Raw genomic sequence first — 21,635 nt, 5'->3', positions numbered from 1 at the left:
TGGCCCCTGCCCTTGGATCCCAGCCAGCACCAGGGGGGATGCGGTGACTACACTTCAGGGTGAGAGGGCTGGACCGAGCCAGCCACGTGATGGCCGCCTGACTACGGTCAGCACCCGTGGGGGCGGGCTCCCCAGGACCTGACCCAGACTGGGTGGCCTTTGCTACCACCCACGGAAGGCAGGGAGGGGAGGAAGTGGCAGGCAGCCTACAGATGTGATTTTTTGAGTTACTGGACTGGAGTGTGGCAACTTCTCCTTTGTGTTTCCGGCTTCGCTTTCTTCCGGTCCAGGGACCACAGGGAGGCAGGTCAGGGAGGAGGGGGGCACAACCCATGGCTTTGTGCTCCGGCATCCGCGTGGCTGCACTGCTGCACCTGCGCGGCACAGCCTCTGAGAGGTCCTGCTCGGATCTCCATTCCCTCCCAAGGATCCAGGCCCAGGGATGAAGGGCCCCGTCTGGGTGCAGGGCCAGGGGGTGGCAAAGCCAGGACTGGCACCCAGGTGTCCTGACTTGGTCCAGCTCCCGCAGTTGACACCCTCACAACAGACTCACAGTGATGAGGAATAGACTGCCTTGCTGCAGTCACCAGCAGCCCCTGCACACGTTTTTCAACAGGTTCGGGGAGTCTTGGCCAGAGGGAGGTTTGAGGGCCGTCAGGTGGACTATAATTATGGTGCCCGGCTCAAATCCTGGCTCCACTGGTCACTGGGGGGGAGACTACCACGTGCTCCACTTCCCACTGTGCCTCTGTTGTCCCATCTGTGAAACGGGGTACGTGTACCCACCTCAGAGGTTGTGTGTGAGTTAATGCTGACGCTCAGCAACGGTGAGCCGGCGCTGGCTGGGACTATTGCTGCAGGGCTGCAGCGGAGTCTGGGGCTTGCCTCTGCACACTGGCCCATGGGGCGCAGACAGCACCAACACCGCCCAAAAAGCAGGTACTGATGTCACTGCCAGCTGCTGCAGTTCAGTTCAGTGAGGCAACGGCACCCGGACGTTGTCATCACCTGCCCGCCCCAGTGAGGCCCTCTGCTGGCTGCTTTCCAGAGAGACCTGGGCTGGGCCCTCCTTCCCGTTCCTGGACAGCAGTGCAGACACAGGCTTGCTGGGCGCCATCCCAGCACCAAGCCCCAGTGCCCAGAGCCTGCAGGGATGGCAGCCACAGCACAGACCCCAACAGCAGTGGCCTGAGTGCTGTAGACACTTCATGTAAAAAGGACTTCATACCCCGAGGCGGCACAAACAGCACTTGGCTGTGACATCAGCAATGCCAGAAAGAGTAACCGGCTGAGCCCGTGCACATCCCAGCCCGCTCTTGCAGGTGTCGGTGCCTGTGAAGCAGTTGTGTGATGGGACTTCAAGAACCACAGCACAAAGGGCTCCAGGCCCGTAGCCGTCAGGCACACAGCCCCTTCTGCCGGCTGATGGCCACACCTGTGCAGGGGCCTCGCTGGGGCGGGGCGCCCTCCAGTCCCGCCCTCCAGTCCCGCCCTCTGCGTGGTGCTCCCAGATGCAAGGCTCTGCAGAGCGCAGAGCAGGAGCGCAGCTGCCTGGGCCGAAGGAAGTGCAGGCGGCTCTTCCTCTGTGCTGCTTTAAAAGGCACCCGTTTCCTTTCACACCGAACAGCACCATGTTCACCGGTACAGTATTCACAGACCACCTTTCTCGGAACAGGGACTAAGCTTCGTCCACCACCGGGGACACAACACTGTGCCCTCTGTGGGACCAAGGGAGCAGCCAGGGAGTTGGGGAGAGGGAGGGGAGCATTCATTTCTCAGCAGCCCCGCCCTGCCCCACCCCCACCCCGTGTGCCCAGCCTTCCCTCAAAGGTGGGCACTGCACTTGCTCTCTCCCACAGATGCCCATAAGTGTGTGGGGGGAGGGTGATCTGTGCTGTGGTAAAAAAAGACAACCAGCTGTTTTTCAAACTTTTATTTTGGTGTTAACTCCACAAGAAAACAAAAAATCAGTTACTCTGGTGTACGTGAAATCAGAACAACACAACCACGGGAAGAACCTCAGGCCGGGAATGGAAACAGCCACATCAGTGCTACAGGCCTGCAACGCGCTTCATACCACAGTGCGTCTCAGCGGTTTGCCAACTTTTTGAAAAATGCTTTATCTTTGTGATCAACCATTCACAAAACTAAAAACACTTTCAACTCAGTCGCTGAAAGCCTCTGGGCTTCAGCCACTCAGCTACGAAAACAAATAAATACAAGACCTGCTAGCCCCCTTGCCCTGTGTACCCCCCACCCCCATGGAAGATGCAGGCGTCCTCCGTCAGTGCGGCGGCACGCCTGCGCCTCCCCCGCCTGCCACCCCTCTGCCCACGGTCAGCTGAGCTCAAGGTGGTGTCGGAAATCTACTGATTTGGTCTCTGCTACACAAGCAACGATTCTAGGACAATCGTCACTGTAGTGATTTTAAGAATTTACAACATCCAATTCTTTTTTGCCTTTGCTGTTAAATTGTATTTCAGTGCAGATGCTAATGAATTTTTTAGGAAGCTCTGGAAGAAAGAAAATACATAAAACCTTATAAAATCTGTAAATAAATAACAGCAACAAAAAACCTTTCACACACACACGCGCACACACACACACACACACACACCCACTTTAAAGTGTCAGAGGACGTGCTGCCCTGGTGCGAGTCGAGGTCACACCCAGCGGCCCCTCTCGCTTCTCAGGGAGGGGGCACAGAACCGGGGCGACTGCACAGCCTTAGGAGGGGATTTCTGTGTCATCAACTAAGGAAAAGGCAACGAAACCCAAAGCTCACAGCAAGGCATGCGTGTCTCAGGCAGTTCCGCGCCCAGCTGGTGACTGCCACCCGTGGACTGCCCGCCGAGTCAGTGGCGCAGCCACCTCATCCACATTAGACTTTGCTGCCATTCCTCATGTTACAGACATGCGAAACTGATTTCACACATTGGGCTTTTTTTAATGAGTTGGTTAGAAAAGAAAAGCAATTCAAGACGGGCAGGTTCTGCAAACACCACTCCTCCCGACTTCTGCCTGAGACACAGGGGTGAGAGGCTCGGGGCGGTGGACACAGGGGCGGCAGGACTCGCACTGGCCCCGGGCTCCCGCGCAGGCAGGGTCCCGAGTGCCAGGGGGTGATCGCTCAGGTGTGGGAGAAATCGATGCTCTACCCAACCCCAGCCCGCCACACATAGAACCCGGCCAGAACATGCTTGCAAACACGAAGGAGATCTAACTACACTCAGTCATGGCCACGGGAGGCGCAGCTGCAGCTGCCAAGGTTTCTTTGGGGTGATGGGGTGGCCTCTGTTGCGCGTCAAACGTTTAGGGTTTTGAGTCCTAGAAGTTTCAGTCCGATGTAGGTTCCGAGGAAACCATAATTTGCGATGAAGACCCTCATGTATGGTGAGCTCCACAGAGAGCCCCGGCAGGGTCTCGGCGCACCTGCAGCGGCATCCCCGAGCAGACCTCTCACCTCGCTGCGCCTGAGAGCCAGCCCGCGCCCCAAGCCCCAAGCCCCGGGCTTCTCTAGTCCGCAGTAAAGTCGCAAACCCTAGTGCCTCCGAGATACTCGGGACGCCCTGCGAGGGGAGACGTGACACTTGGTTAAGTCTCTAACAGCGCGCCCCAGTGGTTGGTCGCTACTTGGATGTGCATGAGATCTTAGTGAGTGAGGGCCGGGCGGAGTCACCTGCGCCCCCCTCTCACATTCAGAAAGGGGCTGATCCGCCGAGGGGGGGCATGTTTCCGCCCGGTTCTTAAAGAATGAAGCCTACGGGTTCCAAAGCTCAATTCTCCGGAGAGTGGGAGGGATATGCACGGGCACCAGGATGCTAAGGTGTGGCCGGGGCCTGCCCACAGTCCACGGGGCGTGGCCGCAGGTGGGATGTGCAAGGAGCAGCGGCACTTCTGAGACGGGCACATGCGCGCCCACCCTTGATTTGACAACACAGTCTAGTCTAGTTCAAAGAGCCAAGGATTTAACAGCTTGGAAAAAAAAATCTTCAACAGGCTAGCTGTTCTCAACTCTAAAATAAGCAAGAAGAGAAAGGTAATTACTGATCTGACTCAGTTAACTGAGAAGAAACCTAAGTTGTTTCAGATTAACAGGCCTCACGAAAGGGTGATTCTCCATCACATTCCATTTCTAAAAAACACCGTGTCCTACTCGGCAGGGTCAGAGGTGAGTTCGAGAAAAGAGCTCCTCTTCGCTGGGGCCCGCCCACTCGCCCTCGCCGCCGTCCGAGCCCGAGCCCGTGGCCCCTGAGCCGGAGCTGGCGTTGGCGTGCAGCTTCCTGCCAGGGCCCTGCGCCTCTGCTCCGGCTTCGTTCTCTCCCGTACACCTCGCTTCATAAACAGAAGACACCTAAGATGAAAGAACAAGTTTCAACACATCAAAAGCCAGACTTTTCCAAAAGGGCTACGTGACTACACACCAACCACAGATGTTTTCCCGTGAAGAGTTGAAGCCATGGAGAGTTTCGCTATTACACAGTCTCAAAGCAAACCAACCTCCCCTCCCCGACACAGGCAGGCACGGGGCTGCACACGCCGATGCCACGCAGGGCCACCCCCTCCCAGGGCTCCCATGGGGGTGGGGGGCAGGGGGAGGCTGCCAAACCCGCCATTAAACTCGCACACAGCCTGAGTGCGGGGCACTGCGGCAGGAGACCGGAAGGGCAGTTCTCCGAGGACAGGCGTCCTCACCTAAGACTGAGGAGCAAGCAGAGGCCACGGCACAGCCAGAGCCTGCCTGGGGCCTGGGACTGCGCTCCTGAACTGGGGCCCTGTCAGTGGCTGGCACTTTTAAGAGAAAACTCTATTGTGTGGGACTGTCACCCACGCACCACGTGGTCAGTGTCCCTGTCCCAGGACCCCCAATGCAAGCGATAGCCCCCTCCGACCAGAGTATCTAGCACGCCCCCCCACCCCATCAGGGTAAATTACCACCACCCTCCCTGCAGAGTAACCAGTAACACCCCCCAACCCGAGAGTGCTCAGCAGTGCCCCCAGTGGCAATGACTAGCAGCACACCCCACCTGTCCTGGTAACTAGGAACACGCCCAGTCACAGCAACCAGCAAAGCCCTCCCACCCCACCCCACCCCACCCCACCCCACGCGTCCCAGTTACAAGCAGCACCCGGCTCCAATGGCAGTTCGGTCCCTGCTGAGAACCCCTGAGGCAGCAGCACAGTAAAACAGCCACAATGAAGGAGGGGAGAGTAGAGGGACATGGGATCAGAGAGGCACGTGGGGCGGAATCACAGAGGGCCTCCCTCAAGGGCATGGTGGGGAGCCCGGATCTTTTCTCAGAAGGCAAGGGACACTGGCTGGAGGCTGGGTCCTGAATCCAAACGGAAGCCCCGCCCACTCCATCTGCACTCAGCTGGGGCTGAGGATGGAGGTTCCCTGGGGCTTCAGGGGGCTTCAGTGTCCTCGCCAGCACACTGCAAACCAGTCCCTGCCTCCTGGGCTTGCAGGGGGATCAGAGGGGACAGTCAGACCCGTGCAGCAGGGGAAGAGCAAGGAGAAGCCCTGGCCACTCTCAAAGCAGGTGTGGGGAGGTGAGCACAGGAGGCTTCCAAGATTGGGCTCCGGCCAGTAGGGGGGTGGGGTGCACACGGGACAAGCAGCTGCACTGCAGGGTGCAGGGGGCCACCCTCACAGCACCCGACCACAAGACAGTCACACCAAGAAGTAAAGAAGTGTCCTCCTGTTCACCCGCCTGCCCGTGCCAGGGCTGCCGGCTGGGGGGCAGCTTGCAGTCAAGCACTGTGGCAGCTGTGCCCCGCAGGGTGCCGTGCAGAGGGCACGGACAGGGCCCCCCAGGCTGGTGTGGGAGAGGGGAAGAGGGTGCCCACCCACAGGTTGTAAGGGCAGTGACACTCAGGTTCAGATGGAGAAACTCCCCTCGGCAGTGGTTGGTGCAAAGGACAGGGAGCGAGGGGAGGGGCACTCGTGAAGCCCAAGTGGCTGAGGCGGGAGGTGGCACAGGCCAAGCGAAGGGCCACAGAGTCCAGCAGTCACGCTCTCAAAGCTTAGTGACTGACTCGGGAGGGGAAGGCGGGAGGGAGGGGACAGGGCAGCTCGAAGGACTCCGGGATCGAAGCCTGAGTGACTGGGTCGGGGAGGGGCGGAGGCCGTTCGTGAGTCAGGGACAAGGCGCAGCACAGTCCACTTACCCTATTAAAATCTAACAGACGCTCTTCATTACTGGGCATTTCTTTAGCATCTGGACATTCTTCTATCCCATTCTCTCCCTCGGCATTTGTATAACAGTCTTAATCATTTTGAACGGAGGGAAAAAAGGCAAAGGGGAGAGTCCATTAAGACACAGTCATGAAACAGGCGCCCTGTTCCAGCTTCTGCCAAGTCAGAGCGGCTGGGCCGACCAACCCTCGGGGGCGTACGTAGCCACGAAGGGGCCGGCCACGGGGTATGAGAAGAACACTGGGCCAAGTTAAAAATTCTTGAGCAGACTGAGCTGGTTAAGAAACAGGGCCAACACGACCACACACCCTGTCACCCCGCCACGACACGGCCATCCAACCATGCGCACAGCTACCGCTCGCTCCACTGTGCCTCACAGACTCGCCTACAGAGACACTGAAGGCAGCAGGGTCCTCCCCAGCAGGAAGGCGACGACGCGCTGCAGTGTGAGGCCCGCTCTACAGCGGTGGCCTGGACCTGAGCCCATGACACCTCCACGGTGTGCGTAGGCCCACACCCATGCCACCACAGGCCCTGGGAGCAGGGCGGAAGCCCACCAGGCCCGAGCTCTTGGGAGCACGCCTCAGGTGGAGGGAGGCAGCCAATGCGCCATAGGGACCTTCAGATGACAAACGCGAAGGCACTCAGGACAAAGTGCAAGGAGAATTCAACACAGCTCAGCGTCTGTGTTCGCTCCCCCACTGCTCAGCAACACACAGAGCTGTGCGCTCTTTCCCTGCGTACCGGGAGCGGGAGTGAGGCTGGCGGTTGGGCCTGGGTAAGCAGCCACACAAGGGGATGAACAGGGCACTACGCCCTGACTTCGGAAGGACCCAACCACGTATTTGACAGCTCTCAGCCTCAACTGCGCCTTCCAATCACCTCGAGAACTTGAAGGCAAGTCTGGAAGCCCAGCCCCCATCTGAGATTCTCATTGAATGGACCTGGCAAGAGCCCAGGTATTAGCATTTCCTGAAAAGCTCTCGGGTAGTTCGGAGGCACAGCCAGAGCTGAGACCCCCAGTCCTCGTATAGACCAGTGGCCCTTTTATCGCTATTCCACAGGAAAAGTGGTGGGAGCAGAGGCGCAGGGAGGAGTGGAGAGACCCTGGACAGGCTTGGGTGTGGGCCCTGTCTCCAGCATCACTGGTGTGATTCTTCACGCCCCCAACACCCGCTGCCCAGGTGATGGAGGTAAGGGGGTGCGGCCCTCTGTCAGAGGGGACAGGACTGGTGCTCGACGACTACTGTGCCTCTAGTTGGGTGGGTGGACCCTCGAGGCCCTGACGGCCTCTCACCGAGGCCGCGTTGGCCATGCTATGTCCGCCCCCACCTGCAGCTCTCCCCGACCGTCTCAGGCACTGTAAGGGCCTAACTGGGTTCATGAACACAGCCAGGCTCCAGGACAGACAGACGCCAGCTGACTCCTGGTCATGCTACTGGGATGGAACAGAGCAAACTGGCCGAGCCTCTCTGCTCCCCAGCCCCTCACCGGTAACGGAGCACCGCCACGCGCACTCAGACTTCTGTGTAGGTTAAGAGATGGTGTGTGTGGTCCTGGCACAGCGCTGGCACCCTCAGCAGCATCTTCCATGAGGGCTCCAAAGCAGAGCCCTGGGCTTGGAGGCTGACCGCTTGAGGACACCATGCACTCTGTTGAGGCAGAGGCCCCCTCTGGGTGGCTATCTTTTCCTTGGCTGGCCTGACCAAGCCCCAGCTGCCCACACCCCACGACGCTGGGTGAGAACTTACACTGGGTGAGGGGCTGGAGGGCAGGGGACAGTTCCTGGACTAGGCCATACCTACAAGAAGAGCCAAACCCAGGCTGCCTGGGACCCCTTCGTTCTCTCCCCCTGCTTTAGGAACTCTGTGCACCAGAGCAGGCTGCTGACTGTTCATGACCGCCAGCGTTCCTGGGACGCTCACAGTGACAGCTCTGGGCCACGCTCCTCCGGGCACATTGCTGCTCACACCAGCCTCCAAGGCTCAGCACTAGTTTCTACAAACATAGGTCGTGGGGCACAGAAACGTCCCGCCATTGCCCAAGGTTCAGCAGCTGGCAGCAGGCCTTGACGTCAACTCGATTTGTCTCCTGAGCCCCTGGTTGTTACCCACACCGTCTTCCTACAGGGCTCTCCCTTTAAGACTAAAGTAACGTACACTTCCAGTGGGTGCAGGACTGAGAGCATGAGTGCTGCGGAGCACCACCCAGGACAGATGCATCCTGCACAGTCTGCAAGGCCCTGTGGCCCGGGCTCCTTGCAGCCTGCTGAGCCCAGCCCTCGATCTGCCCCTGCACGACTCCCCCGTGCCAGGCCCACAGGGGCTCGGCACATGTACCCCTGCTCCATCCACAGCTCCTGCTCAGGCCTCTCCTTGCAGGCAGCTCCAGCTGCCACAAGGCTTGCACCCTCATTCCCTCAGTCCCCTGCTCCAGTGTCAGCTGATCAAGAGGGCACTCAGTCTATCCGCCTCTGCATCCACAGGGCCTAGAATTGGGCCTGGCACGGGAAGGCACGCAGAAAGTGTGAGCAGGTCCATCTGTGCATGCACAGCAAGGCCGGCAGGTGGCAGAGCGCACGCGAGCCAGGCTCCCACTCTGACGATGCCAGACCAGCTGCCTGGCTGCTGAGCCTCCTTCTACTGCCGGGAGCTCCTGGGTCAGCCCGACTCAGAGCAGCACGTGCTCATTCTCATTACCAATCATTAACAGCATTAGAAAGTTCAAGAGCTGAGGCAAGCTGAGAGGGTGAAGGGGTCCCTGCTTTCCTGGCCAACCTCCTGAAGTTACAGGCCCCTGTGCCCCAGGAGGGGAGAATGGGGCTTGCGAAACCCCCCTGCAAGACCACTTCGCAGAATTTAACTCTCACCTGTGAGTTCAAAGTCATTCCAAAGCCTGGTTACCGTTACTTATCTACTAAGAGTTCCTCTGTACACCTCTCACAGCAAAAAAAACATTGAGTACCAGCCCCCACTTTCTGCACCTAGCAAGGGACCGCTTAGAGTCCGGGGACCTAGAGCTAAGAACGGGTCCTTCCTGGGGATGGGAACTGGACTAGGGCCGCCAAGACAGCCCAGGGCACACTAACACAGCGAGAACCCTGTGTGTCTGAAAGTCTTCCCAAGCCTCACAGGCACCGTCTTTCCCGACGCCCAGGTGCTGCCTGCTGCCCGCCCACTACCCTCCGGGCTCATCCTAAGGGGCCCTTGCTTTGCTTCCCTCGGGCACCCGGCCTCTCCTGCCTGCATTCCTGTTAACTGTGCCCGTGACTCAACACACACGGGGCCCCAGGTCAAACTGCTAAACCTGAGAGTTAGCTTCCCCACCTGAAATCCAGGGGTGACACCACACAAGGCTTTTGAGGGAGCTATGTAACAAAAAAAAATTTTTTTGAGAGTACTCTGTCAATAATAAAACGCTAAACGGTGAGCAACAGGCCTTTACTAAATGCTGTTAAATAAACAAAGATGCTAAAAATGAAGACCCCATTATGCTCCCCTTAGGGCTCAGCAAGCCTTTGCAAAGGAGGACGGTGGGGTTTGGGAAGGCATTTTTTGTGCCCCCGGAACAGAAGGAAGCAAACCACCTCCCCCCTCTCCCCAGGCAGCCAAGGCCAGGCCGCAAAAGAAGGCCAGCCCGGCACCCCAGCCCTGGGGTGGGGGAGGCATCCTGGGAAGTGTGGGACAGCACTGCATCCACGTCAGTTACACATCAGCTGGGGAGACAAGACACGCGAGCACGTCCATCCTAGCAAACAATGTAGATGCCTGCAGTGCTGACGGGAGCGACTGGGAAACCAGTACCAAGGCCCAGGACACCACAGCAACCAGACGAGCCTGGCCTCACGCTGATCCATGTTAGGTTGCCCACTTTCCCAGCATTTCTGATGGAGATACTTTATACCTTCTGGGTGTGCCTGCCTACCTTTGAGGCTCACAGATGAAAACCACCTTCACCACACCTTCCTGGTCCCACCTCCCTCTCTACCTGGTCTGCCTTAGCTCCCTCTTGCTGTTCACTCGTCATAGAAAGTCGTTCAACAAACTCTGGCATCCTCTACAAAACCTTCCAAAGCTTTTGTCTTCCACCTGCTCCCCCACTAGCGTCTCTGAGCTCTCACTCCCAGACCGCTGCTGGAGCCGACGAGCCCCTGTGGGCGCCCTTCCGCTCTCCTAGCCATCTCCACTCTGACACTGGAACTGTGTTAGAGCACAGCCCTGACCCTTCATCACCTGAAGCTGTGTAAATGGCCTTCCCTTCCTGCATGTTAAACTCTACCTAAGTGAGCAGGGCTCCCACGCCTCCTGACAGGCATCCTCCCTGTCCACTGTTCTGGCTGCAGCTCCAACCCACTGGGCCCCGTGGGTCCCCAGCCCCCAACTCGCCACAAACCCTCTGACCTCTGTGCAGCCTGTTCTGTTCCTGTCCCAGCCCTTTCCCAGCTTCCCCTGTGGGGTCTTCCTGGGGCCTCCATGGCTGATGACTTCCCCTGGGAGGCCCGCTGGGAGCTGGCACAGACCTCGTCACAGTTCGGCACTGCTGGTATGTGTTTCCACGTCTCCCCGCCAGTGGGCTGTGGTGGAGGAGTTCAGAAGCAGGGACCGACCTTCCTTCATCTCGGTCTGCAACGCCTGGCACGTGCTAGCCCACCGAAACCCTGGGAAGGTGTTGTTTCAGGATTGATACTCATAGTGAAGGGTTTTACTGCGCCTGTCGTGGCCAGTGTGGCTCAGTTGTTTGGAGTGTTGCCCTGCAAACCAAAAGGCTGTGGGTTCAATTCCCAATCAGGGCACATGCCCAGGCTGTAGGTCCAGTCCTCCGACGGGGCTGGTGCAGGAGGCAACTGATTGATGTTTCTCTCTCACATCAACGTTTCTCTCTCTCTCTCTCTCTCCCTCCCTTCCCTTCTCTCTGAAATCAGTAAGTATGTCGTCAGGTGAGGATTGAAAGAAAGCATTTACTGCCCTTAATGAATCAGAAATCGGAATGAAAGACCTAACACAGGCCTCCTTACCTTCACACTCCGACGCAGGAAAAAGAGGAGAGTACAAGGCCTTTTCCCACCAGGTCTGTTTTTCTTGACTTCTGTTCATTCCTTGTACATCAGTGTTCAATACGGGAAACTAGATTAAACCAAATACAGAAAAAGTTTACAAACCTTCAGGATCCAGGAAAAACTCAAGCATTAACTATGGACCACACACCCAAGACGTTTACACTGATGAGTGTTTTTACTGTTCTAGACAAAGCGACTTAAAAAAGCCAAGGTGTTCATAGCACATACAGGGGGTTTCCCTGAAGACGCACTTACACTGGAAGCAGAACGAAGATCTTAGAAGACACAACAGAACTCATACAAGGCAAAAACACATGCCAGGAAACACCCCAAGGGGAACCTGCAGACCACGGGAGTGCAGAGAGGCACGGTGCTCCGCAGGAAATGAGGGACCCCCTTGCCATATGGCTAGGCTCAAGGGAGCCTGGGAAAAAGAAATGGGACAGAAAGAAGTTGCATAGGCAGTTGTCAGCCCAAACATGTTGGTAATGGAATTACATGCAAGCCTGGTTCTTCCGTGAGAACCAGAAGGCCGTGGAGACTGAAGCCTGAGAGTCAGCAGTGCTGGGAGTAGGTCCGACTCCAGCCCAACACGGCCTCTGACAGGAGAGGAGGGAAGGGCACATGTGCGCGGGAGACCCACATTCACTGCCTCTCCGTGGCCCTGGCAGAGTGGCCCCCAGGCCTGGAAGGGGCCCCAAGTCTGGATCCAGGCTCCGTCCTTCACTTGAGCACTCTCCAGTCTCAGCCAGACCCTGCCCACCTGCCTGGGCAGTGGGGCCTAGGCACCATGTGCCCTTGGTCAACAGAGAGCAGCCGCCAGTGGTGCAGGAGTGCCCTGGTGAACGGCAGCTGGAAGATCCGCGGCCCACTGTGGCCACCAGGAGCCTGCTGGCAAGCTGGCTATCAGAGCCGCTCTCTTCCACACCCCTCCCCCCAGGCCCCATAACAGGCTCTCCCAGGCAAGGCCTGGTGCTGGTGTCTCTGCACCCACAGCCCCTCACACTCTCGACAGACGCATGCTCAGTGCACAGGCCTGTGAGCGCCACGCACATCTCTGTCCTTCCAGAAGACATTTCGCTAGTGCTCATGTTTAAAACCAGAACTGTTTTAGCGACTCAGGATCACCAGTTCTCTGATGGGACTTTGTTACTCCCTTGAGAGGATTTTCCGGGCCTGAAACTTCGTGATGCAGCAGTTGTGTGATGCAGCCTGCGATCAGAGAGATGGAAGCCAAGGCCAACAGAACTGACAAGGCTGAGTGCAGACGAGGCCAGCAACACGCAAGGTCAGCACTTAACTCAAGGTGATTAATTGCACCTGCTCTGTAATTCACAGCACCATGACCTTTCCAGAAAGACCTCACCGTCTCTGCAAGGCACACCTGCTCTGTGATGTCACGTAGTGCTGCTATGCAAGAGGAGCGTGGCAGCCCCCCAGACAGGACTTCCAGTGACCACCCCACCACCGCCAGGCACTAGAGCAGTGCGGGACTTGAAGGACTCAAGTCCCGGTTTGAGAAGGAAGGGACAGGTGGGTTGTGTGCACACAGTGACACAGCCTGTCTTTGAATCCTTGCTTACGGCTGTGGAAGCAGGGAGGATGGAACAAGGTCAGGGGCACAGTTGGAGGAGGTCAAGGCACCAGCGAGGGGCTGGGTCCACACCACCAGAGAGGAGGCTGGGTTCGAGGGGAACCTCACTGTAAGGGCCTGAGGGGCAGGGACTCTGTCTCACCTAGCTCTGCGCCTCCAGGTTCCAGGAGAAGCCCCTACCCAGCTGTGAGCTCCCGACCAGCAGGCACCACGGGTCCCCGCTCTCCCTCTCTGGCTGCGGCCCAGGCGGCGCCAGTTCCAAGGATTTTCCTGCATCCCCCACGTGAGTGTCCATCTCACCGGCAAGGACGTTGTGTTGTTCTGTGCTACACTAAACACATACCCACTGCACAGGCATTGTTTTTTTTAGGCTTTGTCTCCTGATTTTTTGTTAAATGCAACATTAAATTTGTCTCAGATACACAACATAGTTCAACACTCACAAACTGAAGGACGTGACCACCACCACGAGTCCAGTGACCATCGGACGCTGCCGAGTCCACCGCTGCATTGACTGCCACCTTGTTGTGTGCCTCTGCATTACTGTGTGACAGCTCCCCAACCAGCCATTTCTCGCCTTTAGGTCACACAGTAAAGAAGGCCATGCTTTGCTTATGTGTCTATTCAATGTAGTCATTCAACTTCTGGTTTGGCTGAGAGCGACAAGAATGAAGAACGCAGGAAGAGGACAACCGGGCAGAACACAACCGTGGGTGAGCCGAGTGCACCTCTACTTGAGGGTCACGGCCAGCAGCCTCCTGCCCCAGCTCTCACCTGCAGGGCCCCCAGGGCCACGTCCGCCCAGGAAGCCTACCCGGGCACCTGGCGGACTGGGCCCACTCCTCCCCACAGGCTCGGCCCACCACAGCTCTCATCGGGCGCTGCGCCGGCCTTCCCCAGCTCACGGCCTCACAGAACGCGGCCCCAGAGACCTCTGTCTGTTCTAGAACAGCACCCAGACACAGTAGGCTCTTAACATGTCTGATGAATGGATGGAACAGTGGGGGAAAAAGAGGCCATAAACTTAACCGAGGAAGCCTGGCCGGAAGTGTTTTCAGTAACGGATGCAATTCTCAGTAATTCTTTAGAAGACGGAACTTGGGTAAAAAGGCCCTGCCTGCAATTCGTGCTCCATGGGCCTCGTTCTGGTGAAGAGAGGGCGCGTGGGGGTCCTCTGTGGGCTGTGCTCTGCGATGGTCTTCCCCACAGCCAGTGCTCAGCTCTTTGGGGCACAAAAGGAAAAGACTCCAGTAAGCCTTGCTCTTTGAAAGGAAAGGAAGGGGGCGTCAGTGCAGACAGACAGAGCCACCAAGCCCCACAAGAGACATGACACCGGCTGTGGGCAGCTTCCCTTCATTGACAGAAAGTGCAAGCCAGTGCAAGGAACTCTGGCTCTGCCCCTCAGACTGGGGGCTGGGGCAGGTGGACCACCCTCTGGACCGGAGGTCCTTGGTGGCCACAAGGGACCCGCTGCAGAAGGTCCCTGGGGGCACCCAGCAGGACGAGGATGGTGCAGCAGCGGGCCCGGGGCCTGACGCAGAGGGGCCGAGTGCCACGGCCCCAGGACGGCCTGCTCCCTCCACCCCTCAGAGCCCTCGGACCCCCCGGGGCACTGTCTGCCAGGATCCATGGCCTCCCCCCCCCCCCGCCCTCCAGCAAATGCAAGTCCCTGCAGGTGTCACTGTGCTCCTGCTTCTTGTCTGTGCTCCAAGGTGAGGGGCGCTGAGCGGGCATTCAGGTAAGTGACAGAACCCTGTCACCATGAGCAGTGCACAGATGGACGCCCGAGGCGCACTCTGCCGGTCCTCAGGCCACGAACAACTGCTGAGCTGTGCACACGTGAGGGGTTTCAGGCCTCTTAGCCTTCGCTTACACTGCCCTCCTGCCCTAGGCCCTGCCCCCCTCTGCCCTCGAGGCCAGTGGCACATTCCAAAGGCCCTCCTCGACTCCCACAGGCTCGGAGGGGTCTTCCCGGGGTCCCCACAGCACCCTGGACCATGCCACCTACCATATTGCCTAAAACTACCCATGAGATAAGGGGCCAGCTGGGCAAATCAAGGCACATCCATCCAATGGAACAGTGTGTGGAAAATAATAAAGGGTCATTATAATGAAGTGCCATTTTGGTGAAAAGAAGAAATAGGAGGAAACAGATGAGAATGCACATTTGGTCACACCTGCAGGAAACGCCCTCGGAGCGGGCCTCAGCACTCACACCCACGGCCACAGCGGGCAGGGGCTCTCCCCTCGGATGTGCCCTGCCGAAAGGTCTGAACTGCCACCAGACAGCGGATGGCTCTCGCCAGCAAGAACTGGTCTTTCGACTGGACTGGATGCTCAAGGGTAGGGCAGCGCCGGCTCACCCAGGGCACCTAACTTGGCAATGGGCACGGAATGGGTACGCGACGAACATTCGGCGAAATAGAAGTTTTGAAAAGAATCCTAATTCCTGCTCCTGGGCCCCAGTTCATTGGAAAGCCTGCGTGTTTACTCACTTGCACTGGCACAGGTGGGCACCAGTGCCCTTTACAATGGGGTTCCCAGACCACCCTCCCTCAGGAAAGTGGGAGGAGCCTGCAGGAGCGCCCAGGGCTGACCAGGCAGTGTGAGAACAGAAAGGCACAGGTTCTGGTCCCAGCCTGACACTACACTGTCCCTTCAGGCCACTCTCTCCACACCTCACGGATCCACCAAGTGAGCACTGACCCAGCCGTGGCTCTTCTGCCAAGACGAGGGGGGCAGCACCCACTGCGCCCTCCCTCTGAGGGTGCTCCTGGCAGCTGAGCCCTCGCAGGCGCTCAGAACTCTGACAGCGCAGAAGTGCATCACAGACTAGAAAGCGAAGGACTACGGTAGTGGCACGACACAGGACTGTGCTTCTTCCCGCTTTTTCTTTCTCCCTGGTCTGGGGCCAGGTGAGATACGAAGTACATAAAGGGATATTTAAGGGTGCAAAGCAGGCAATAAACACACACATAAAGGCCAGCAACACAGTTTTTTGTTCTCAGCAAGTTAAGAATTCAGTGTTTCAATGTGACTCAGTTCCGTCCCTCTAAGGACCCCCAGGCGAACTAACAAGAGCTGTGCTCTCGTCTGCTGTCCGGTGCACCCGGGTCCACGCCCAGTCCTGGACCAACAGCAGAGGCAGGTGTGGTCCATCTCCATAAAGAGCTTATAATCCAACGAGACAAAGTATGTGCCTGACTCGTGAGGCATGGAATGCACACAGCAGCGAGAGAAGGGAGAAGCTGTTTCTGATGCGGGGAGGAGTGGAGCAGGGGAGAAGAGAGGGAAGGGAGGGCTGTGTCTGGGAAGAACGTGGGACCTGGGCGGCCTTGTGGCCTGGGCCAGAGTCAGACGTGCCAAAGCGAGTGGCATTTGTAGGAGGACAGGAGGGAGGAAGGGCCATGCTCCCCCGCTCCAGGTGTCATGACTCATAACCACTTCCAACTGTCCTGTTAATCTGCTGTGCCTGGGAAAGGCCAGGCTCGCTCTATCAAACAACGGCTAAAAGTGGGCAGATTACTACGCTTTTTTGTTCAACAGGCTACTGCTTCAAGTGGTATTTCTTACACCATCAACTTAACCTGCGACCACTTCTCAGGAGCAGCCAGAGGATACGATGACCCCCACTAACACAACTATTCCTCTTGCCTGTCGGACAGAACGGATAATTCACACAGCTTCAGGAAGACATGCTTTGCGTAACTCCAGGTACATCTGTGTAGGTTCTGGGGGGGGGAGCGTGTGGCTGCATTTGGACTGTGGGTTCGCCTTTACATGGACCACAATGTGTTTCAGGGAACCACACCCAGACGTAACCGACTTCGACGTCTCGGAGGCAGGAGGGGGTCTCGCTGCAACTCCTGAGGCACCAAGGCCTTTTAAGATTAAAGAGCCACCTGCTGATACACCAACTTTAAAAGGTATAATGCTTCTACGCTAGGGTTTGCTCTGAGCGTAAGACATGCACGTCAGGACAATACATAAGAACCTGATACCCTGCAATTTATGTAAAAACGTCTTTTCTCTGCAGAAAATGTCTACTGTCTAGTTCAAATGTGTAAATACCAAGTCCATTTTAAGTCCTCAGGTAGAACCCTAAGACTGACAGATTTTAAGGCGCTTCAGCTCACTTCGCAGTGATGCAACCCCACCTTTCCCTGCCTGACGTGGCCGTTCTCAGACTGAGGTCTGCGCAAACCCTTCCATCAACACCAGCACCCGCAGACACATACCTGCTCCAGCTGTGCAGCAGAAGCCGGGTTGTCTTCGTAAGCAGGGAACTGACAACCTGCTCTGCAACTGCAAAAACTATTGATTTCTTCCTCACACTGTGTCACTACTTTGCAATTTGCCTCTGAGCTCCCCACACTGATTTCCAGGGAGTCGCTCGTGCCACACTGCAGACACTGACTCTGACCTCCTGCTCCTGGCGGGACCCCAGCAGACTCCTCCTGGGAATCCAGTGACGTCTGAGCACTCTTTTCCATCCCAGACTTCTTTAGCCTGGGGAGGAACTTTCCAGACTCCAGCTCTGACTTCCCATAGTAATGGCCTTCTTTCTCTGCATCTTCCTCCAGCGGTTTGAGATCGGCCTGTGGACCCTCAAAGGCATCAACCTGAGAAGGAATGGGAATATTTGCTTCGTCTTTCTCAGATTCAAACTCCGACTCGCTTCCTCCTCCCGGGGACAGTTCAGATGCAGAAATGGGGCGGAAGTGAGTCCTAGGAGAGATCCGAATAGCCCTGTACTGTGTTCTGTCTACGCCACATATCCTGGGGTGAAAAACTTCACTGTCGGAGTCAGAGCAGAGGATGGACTTCGGTTTAAAACTGGGGCTGAAAGATGCAATCCCTTCGGGCTCGAATGAACATTCCACGTGAAGAACTTGGGAGAACGGATTGCTTAAGTCGAAGGAAGAGAGTGGATACTCAAGCCCAGGATCTTCAACTTGAAAGTTACCACAAGGTCCGAGTAAGTCTTCACGGAAGACAAAAGAAAACCCCCTATTTAACCCATGTTCCCCACTTTTCGGCTGGTCGTTCTGTTCAAACGACACAAGGGGTTTCCACAACTGCCTGTGGCCAGGAGCGAAACTGTTCCCCGGGGTCATGAAGACGTCCGTGCCCGCTATCGTCACGACGTCAGCGGCCGCGCACTGCAGCAAGCTTCCTCTGGTGTGGCTGGGAGGCACGACCGCCCACTCCCCATCGCTGCTGAAGGTTTTCAGTTCTCCATAAACTCCTCCCAGAATGAACGCACTCTCCTTCTCTTGCGCAGCGTCCCATGGTTTAGAGGGTGTGGTGTAGTCACCGCCGTCCACCTTGGAGAGCTCGCTGGACGCGAAGGCCCTTTCCTCCGGGTCCTCGCCTCGCCCCTCCCACAGGTGATACTCAGACCTCTGCACGGCCTTGCTGGGCCCCCCGAGGGGCTCCACCCGAGCCTCCGCGTCCAGGCAGCAGCAGTAGTTCGTTACATCTGTGGAAAACAGCTCGTCAGCGACTCTCTCTACTTCTACCACAGCCACTGAAGTCCCATCTGCCATCTTTGTCCAAATGTCTTTGATAAGCCCTGAGCTGTAGCCCCCTCCACGTGGACCGCCTTCCCGGCACACTTGTGTGGCTTCAAAGGTTTTGCTTTCTGTTTTTTGTTCTAGCTGAATACCACAGACAGATTCTAGTTTAGACTTTTTTTTGAAAACTAACGTAGGGATTTCTCCAAAAGTTCTGTTTTGCTGGCAAGTCTCATCTTGCAAAAAATCCAGAAGTTCTTCCTCCGCATAATTTGACGAGACTCTAGGAACGACATAATTCATATCTTCTGCATTAAACTGCGTGGATTCCTCAAACTGAATACTCAGTGTCTCGTTGTCTGACCGTGTTTCTTCCGAATGGGACCACGGACTGCAGGTTCTTGTAGAAAGATTAGAACAGTGTTCGTTCTCCTCAAAGGCACTATTTCTGGTCCATATGAGCAGCCTGGACTGTGTTTTCCCAAGCATATTCGCACTAGAATCTGTATTTTCACTTCCCAAGTTGAGTGTTTCAAAAGAAAACGGTAAAACAGAATTACTGCATTGCACTTCAAACACTGAAAAACAAGAGTTTACACCAGATCCTTCATTAATATCTGAAAAGAGCTCCTGATTGCCAGCAAGCACATGCGGACTGAGGGCCGAGCTGTCTAAGACGGGAGACGGAGGGACCGGAGACTCCCCGCCGAAGCTCTCCCCGTCGGCATCGGCGTCGCTGGAGCCGGACGAGCAGCACTCCCAGAAGCGGGCCAGGTCGCCGAGGTCTTGCAGAAGCAGGCCCTCAGCCCCCGCGGGGCTGGTCGGATCTGTCCATATTGCACGTTCCCCTTGCAACTCCATGCCATCTAACACTATGCAACATTCTGCCTCAAAATCTGTGTTCTCTTTGCTTTTCTGTCGAATCATATTCAAAATCCGACTTTCTCCTTGCATTGTTTCTGAGGCACCAGGATCCAACATGGATTGATCAATGCCCACTTCATAGAAGTGGGTTAATTCTGATGGATGAATGTCATCCAAGTACTTGCTGTCCTCAGGGAGAGAACAGAACGAGGTCCCAGTGAGGTCCAGCTCCTCGCTGACGGCCGCAGGCATCTCCACAAAGTGACCATCAATGAAAGTGCCTGCCGCGAGGTACGTTTCACGGATGTCACTGTTGCTGACACAAAGACCGTGCACAGAGTCAGACAACCCTTCCACCGCCTCTGCAGCGGGGCCGCGCGCGTCTTGTCGGTTCCGGTACGTGGTCTCCAGTTTGCTCTTCCTGCTCAAAGGGACAAAATACTCGGCGATCGGCTCGGTGTACCACAGTGGCTCCTCTTTGTACTCCTTGTCGTCTCTGCCGTCCGGGTGCAGGCCCCTCCCCTCGGCGCCGTCCACGTCTCTCCTGCCCACCTCCTTCAGTGGTCTCTTGGCCCGTCTGCACAGCTGTCTGCTGGAGCCGCCGCCGCTGCTGCTGCTGCCGCTGCCGCCCGCGTGCGTGTTCCTTTCGGCCTTCTCACTGTGCTTCAGCGAAAACCGGCTGTGCCCATTTCGCCCTTTTCTATTGCGGATTTCTCGCGTCTTGTGTCTCACTTTCACACACCTCGTGGAGGACTTTACCTCTCCCGGATTCCCACTGGAACTGGAGCCTGCTTCACTAGAGCCGGAAGACCACGAGCGAGGGCGGACTTTCCCTTCGGGCTTGTGCCGGGCCTGCTTTCTGTACAAAGTAGGCTTTTCTTCCACTGCACCGTTACTGAACGTGCTCTCCTTCTCGTGTCTGCTCCTGCTCAGGGCCTTCTCGTGCATGGTGGCAGGCGCCTCGTCACTCCTCTCCTTAGGGGCCTCCCCGTCGCTGTTGCAGCCCTTGGGTGACGGCGTGTCTGTGCTGGCTGGTGGGGCTGTGGACGACGACGAGGAGCTAGAGTAAGAACAGACCTTCGACTTGTTCCACACGGTCATGATCTCCTGCAGGCAGACCGGTTTCTCCGAGAGCGGTGGAAATGCCTCGTAGTACCTGAAATGGAGCACAAAGAGGTCAGAGGTGGGCCCTCAGATGGGTCTGATAGAGTAAAACTGATCACCGGCGGGAGAGAGGGGCTATCTCACGTTCACAGTCAATGCATTGTTAAGTTTTAAGTAACCAGCACCACAGTCAAATGTCCTTTATATTTAAGACGATGTACCAAGCACTTAGAAAAGAGTATAATATTAAGAAAATATGTACAATGACAGTTTTTTACTTCAAACCCTGAATTTTAATTAAGAAGCCTTAAATGAAAACTACAATGTAGTGGAAAAATGTAATCTTTTGATAAGGGATATCTGAGATTCACTTCCAGCTCTGTCACTTACTACGCTCGTGACTTTAAGCTCATTTCTTACTGTCTCGGTCCACACTGCTCAGCTGCACGACAGTGCCCCTGTGACACACCTCACAAGTCTGTGAGCACCGGAAGTAGGTGGGGGTGAGAAGTTGTACAGCAAAGCAGGGAAAACACAGGCTCTGAAGCCACACTTCCTGAATGTGAATCCAGACTGTCCCTTTCTAGCTGGGCGATCTCAGGCATGTGACTTAAGCCCTCTGTGCCTCAGTTGCCTGCCTGACCTACACAATGGGGGCATCAACAGTATCTGCCTCACAGAGTTGTGAGGAGTGAAGGCATCAGTACGTGAAATGAGTCATAAACGGGGCCTTCTTCAGTAATCACTGTTGTCCCTGTTATTTTCCGCAGGAGGCATTAAGCGGAAGACAGAAAATGCAGAGAATTACCGCAGTCCGTGTTCAGACAAGAGGACACTAGGGAGGCACAGGGACGTGTGAGGCCATGGAGCCGTGCGCACAGAACCGAAGCCTGGTCAGCCCAGCCGGGGGCTGGCTTCGGAGGGCTTGCACATCAGGAGCACGAGTCTCCCGTCTGCTGGGAAACTGGCAGCCCCTGAAGGTGTTACAGCAAGACAGACTGCCAAAGGAAGACTCTAGAGTCAGGCTGGCTACCAAGGGGACGGCTGCTCTGAGTGCCACAGTCAAGGTCACATGTGCAGTGATAAAAGGCCATGCTGCCAAGACTCCTTCTCGGCGTGTCCCAGGACTGTCTAACACAAACACCCTGTGTGTCTCCTGTGTAATTTCAATGCACTAGGAATCACCTTAAAAGTGTAAAAGGAACAGGTGAAGTTAATTTCAATAAGACATTTCACTTAACCATCTCTAAGCACGATAACATCGTTTCAACGTGTAATTGGTATAAGAAGACATCGGTGGGG

General features: G+C 56.4%; 1 protein-coding gene across 3 annotated transcripts in view; it reads right to left on the bottom strand.

Moving 5' to 3' along the window:
- Positions 1-1,918: 1,918 nt before the first annotated feature.
- Positions 1,919-21,635, bottom strand: part of KIAA0232 (KIAA0232 ortholog) — a 67,586-nt gene continuing 47,869 nt past the window's right edge. For 2 of the 3 annotated variants that reach the window (XM_037046181.1, XM_037046176.1), the window contains 4 exons: positions 17,088-20,385; positions 11,214-11,322; positions 6,172-6,269; positions 1,919-4,354 (listed from right to left, as the gene is read on the bottom strand). In XM_037046181.1, the coding sequence (XP_036902076.1) occupies positions 4,166-4,354; positions 6,172-6,269; positions 11,214-11,322; positions 17,088-20,385 (3,694 nt within the window). In that variant the 3' untranslated portion in view covers positions 1,919-4,165. The remainder of the gene's footprint in view (positions 4,355-6,171; positions 6,270-11,213; positions 11,323-17,087; positions 20,386-21,635) is intronic. The other variant, XM_037046187.1, reaches the window with a different exon arrangement.

This window comes from Sturnira hondurensis, unplaced genomic scaffold, assembly GCF_014824575.4.
Source record: "Sturnira hondurensis isolate 20B ecotype Veracruz unplaced genomic scaffold, ASM1482457v3 Scaffold0000780, whole genome shotgun sequence".
In the NCBI taxonomy this organism is placed as follows: Eukaryota; Metazoa; Chordata; class Mammalia; order Chiroptera; family Phyllostomidae; genus Sturnira; species Sturnira hondurensis.
The sequence above is the reverse complement of the archived record's forward strand: the minus strand, read 5'-3'. Positions and strand labels throughout refer to the sequence as shown.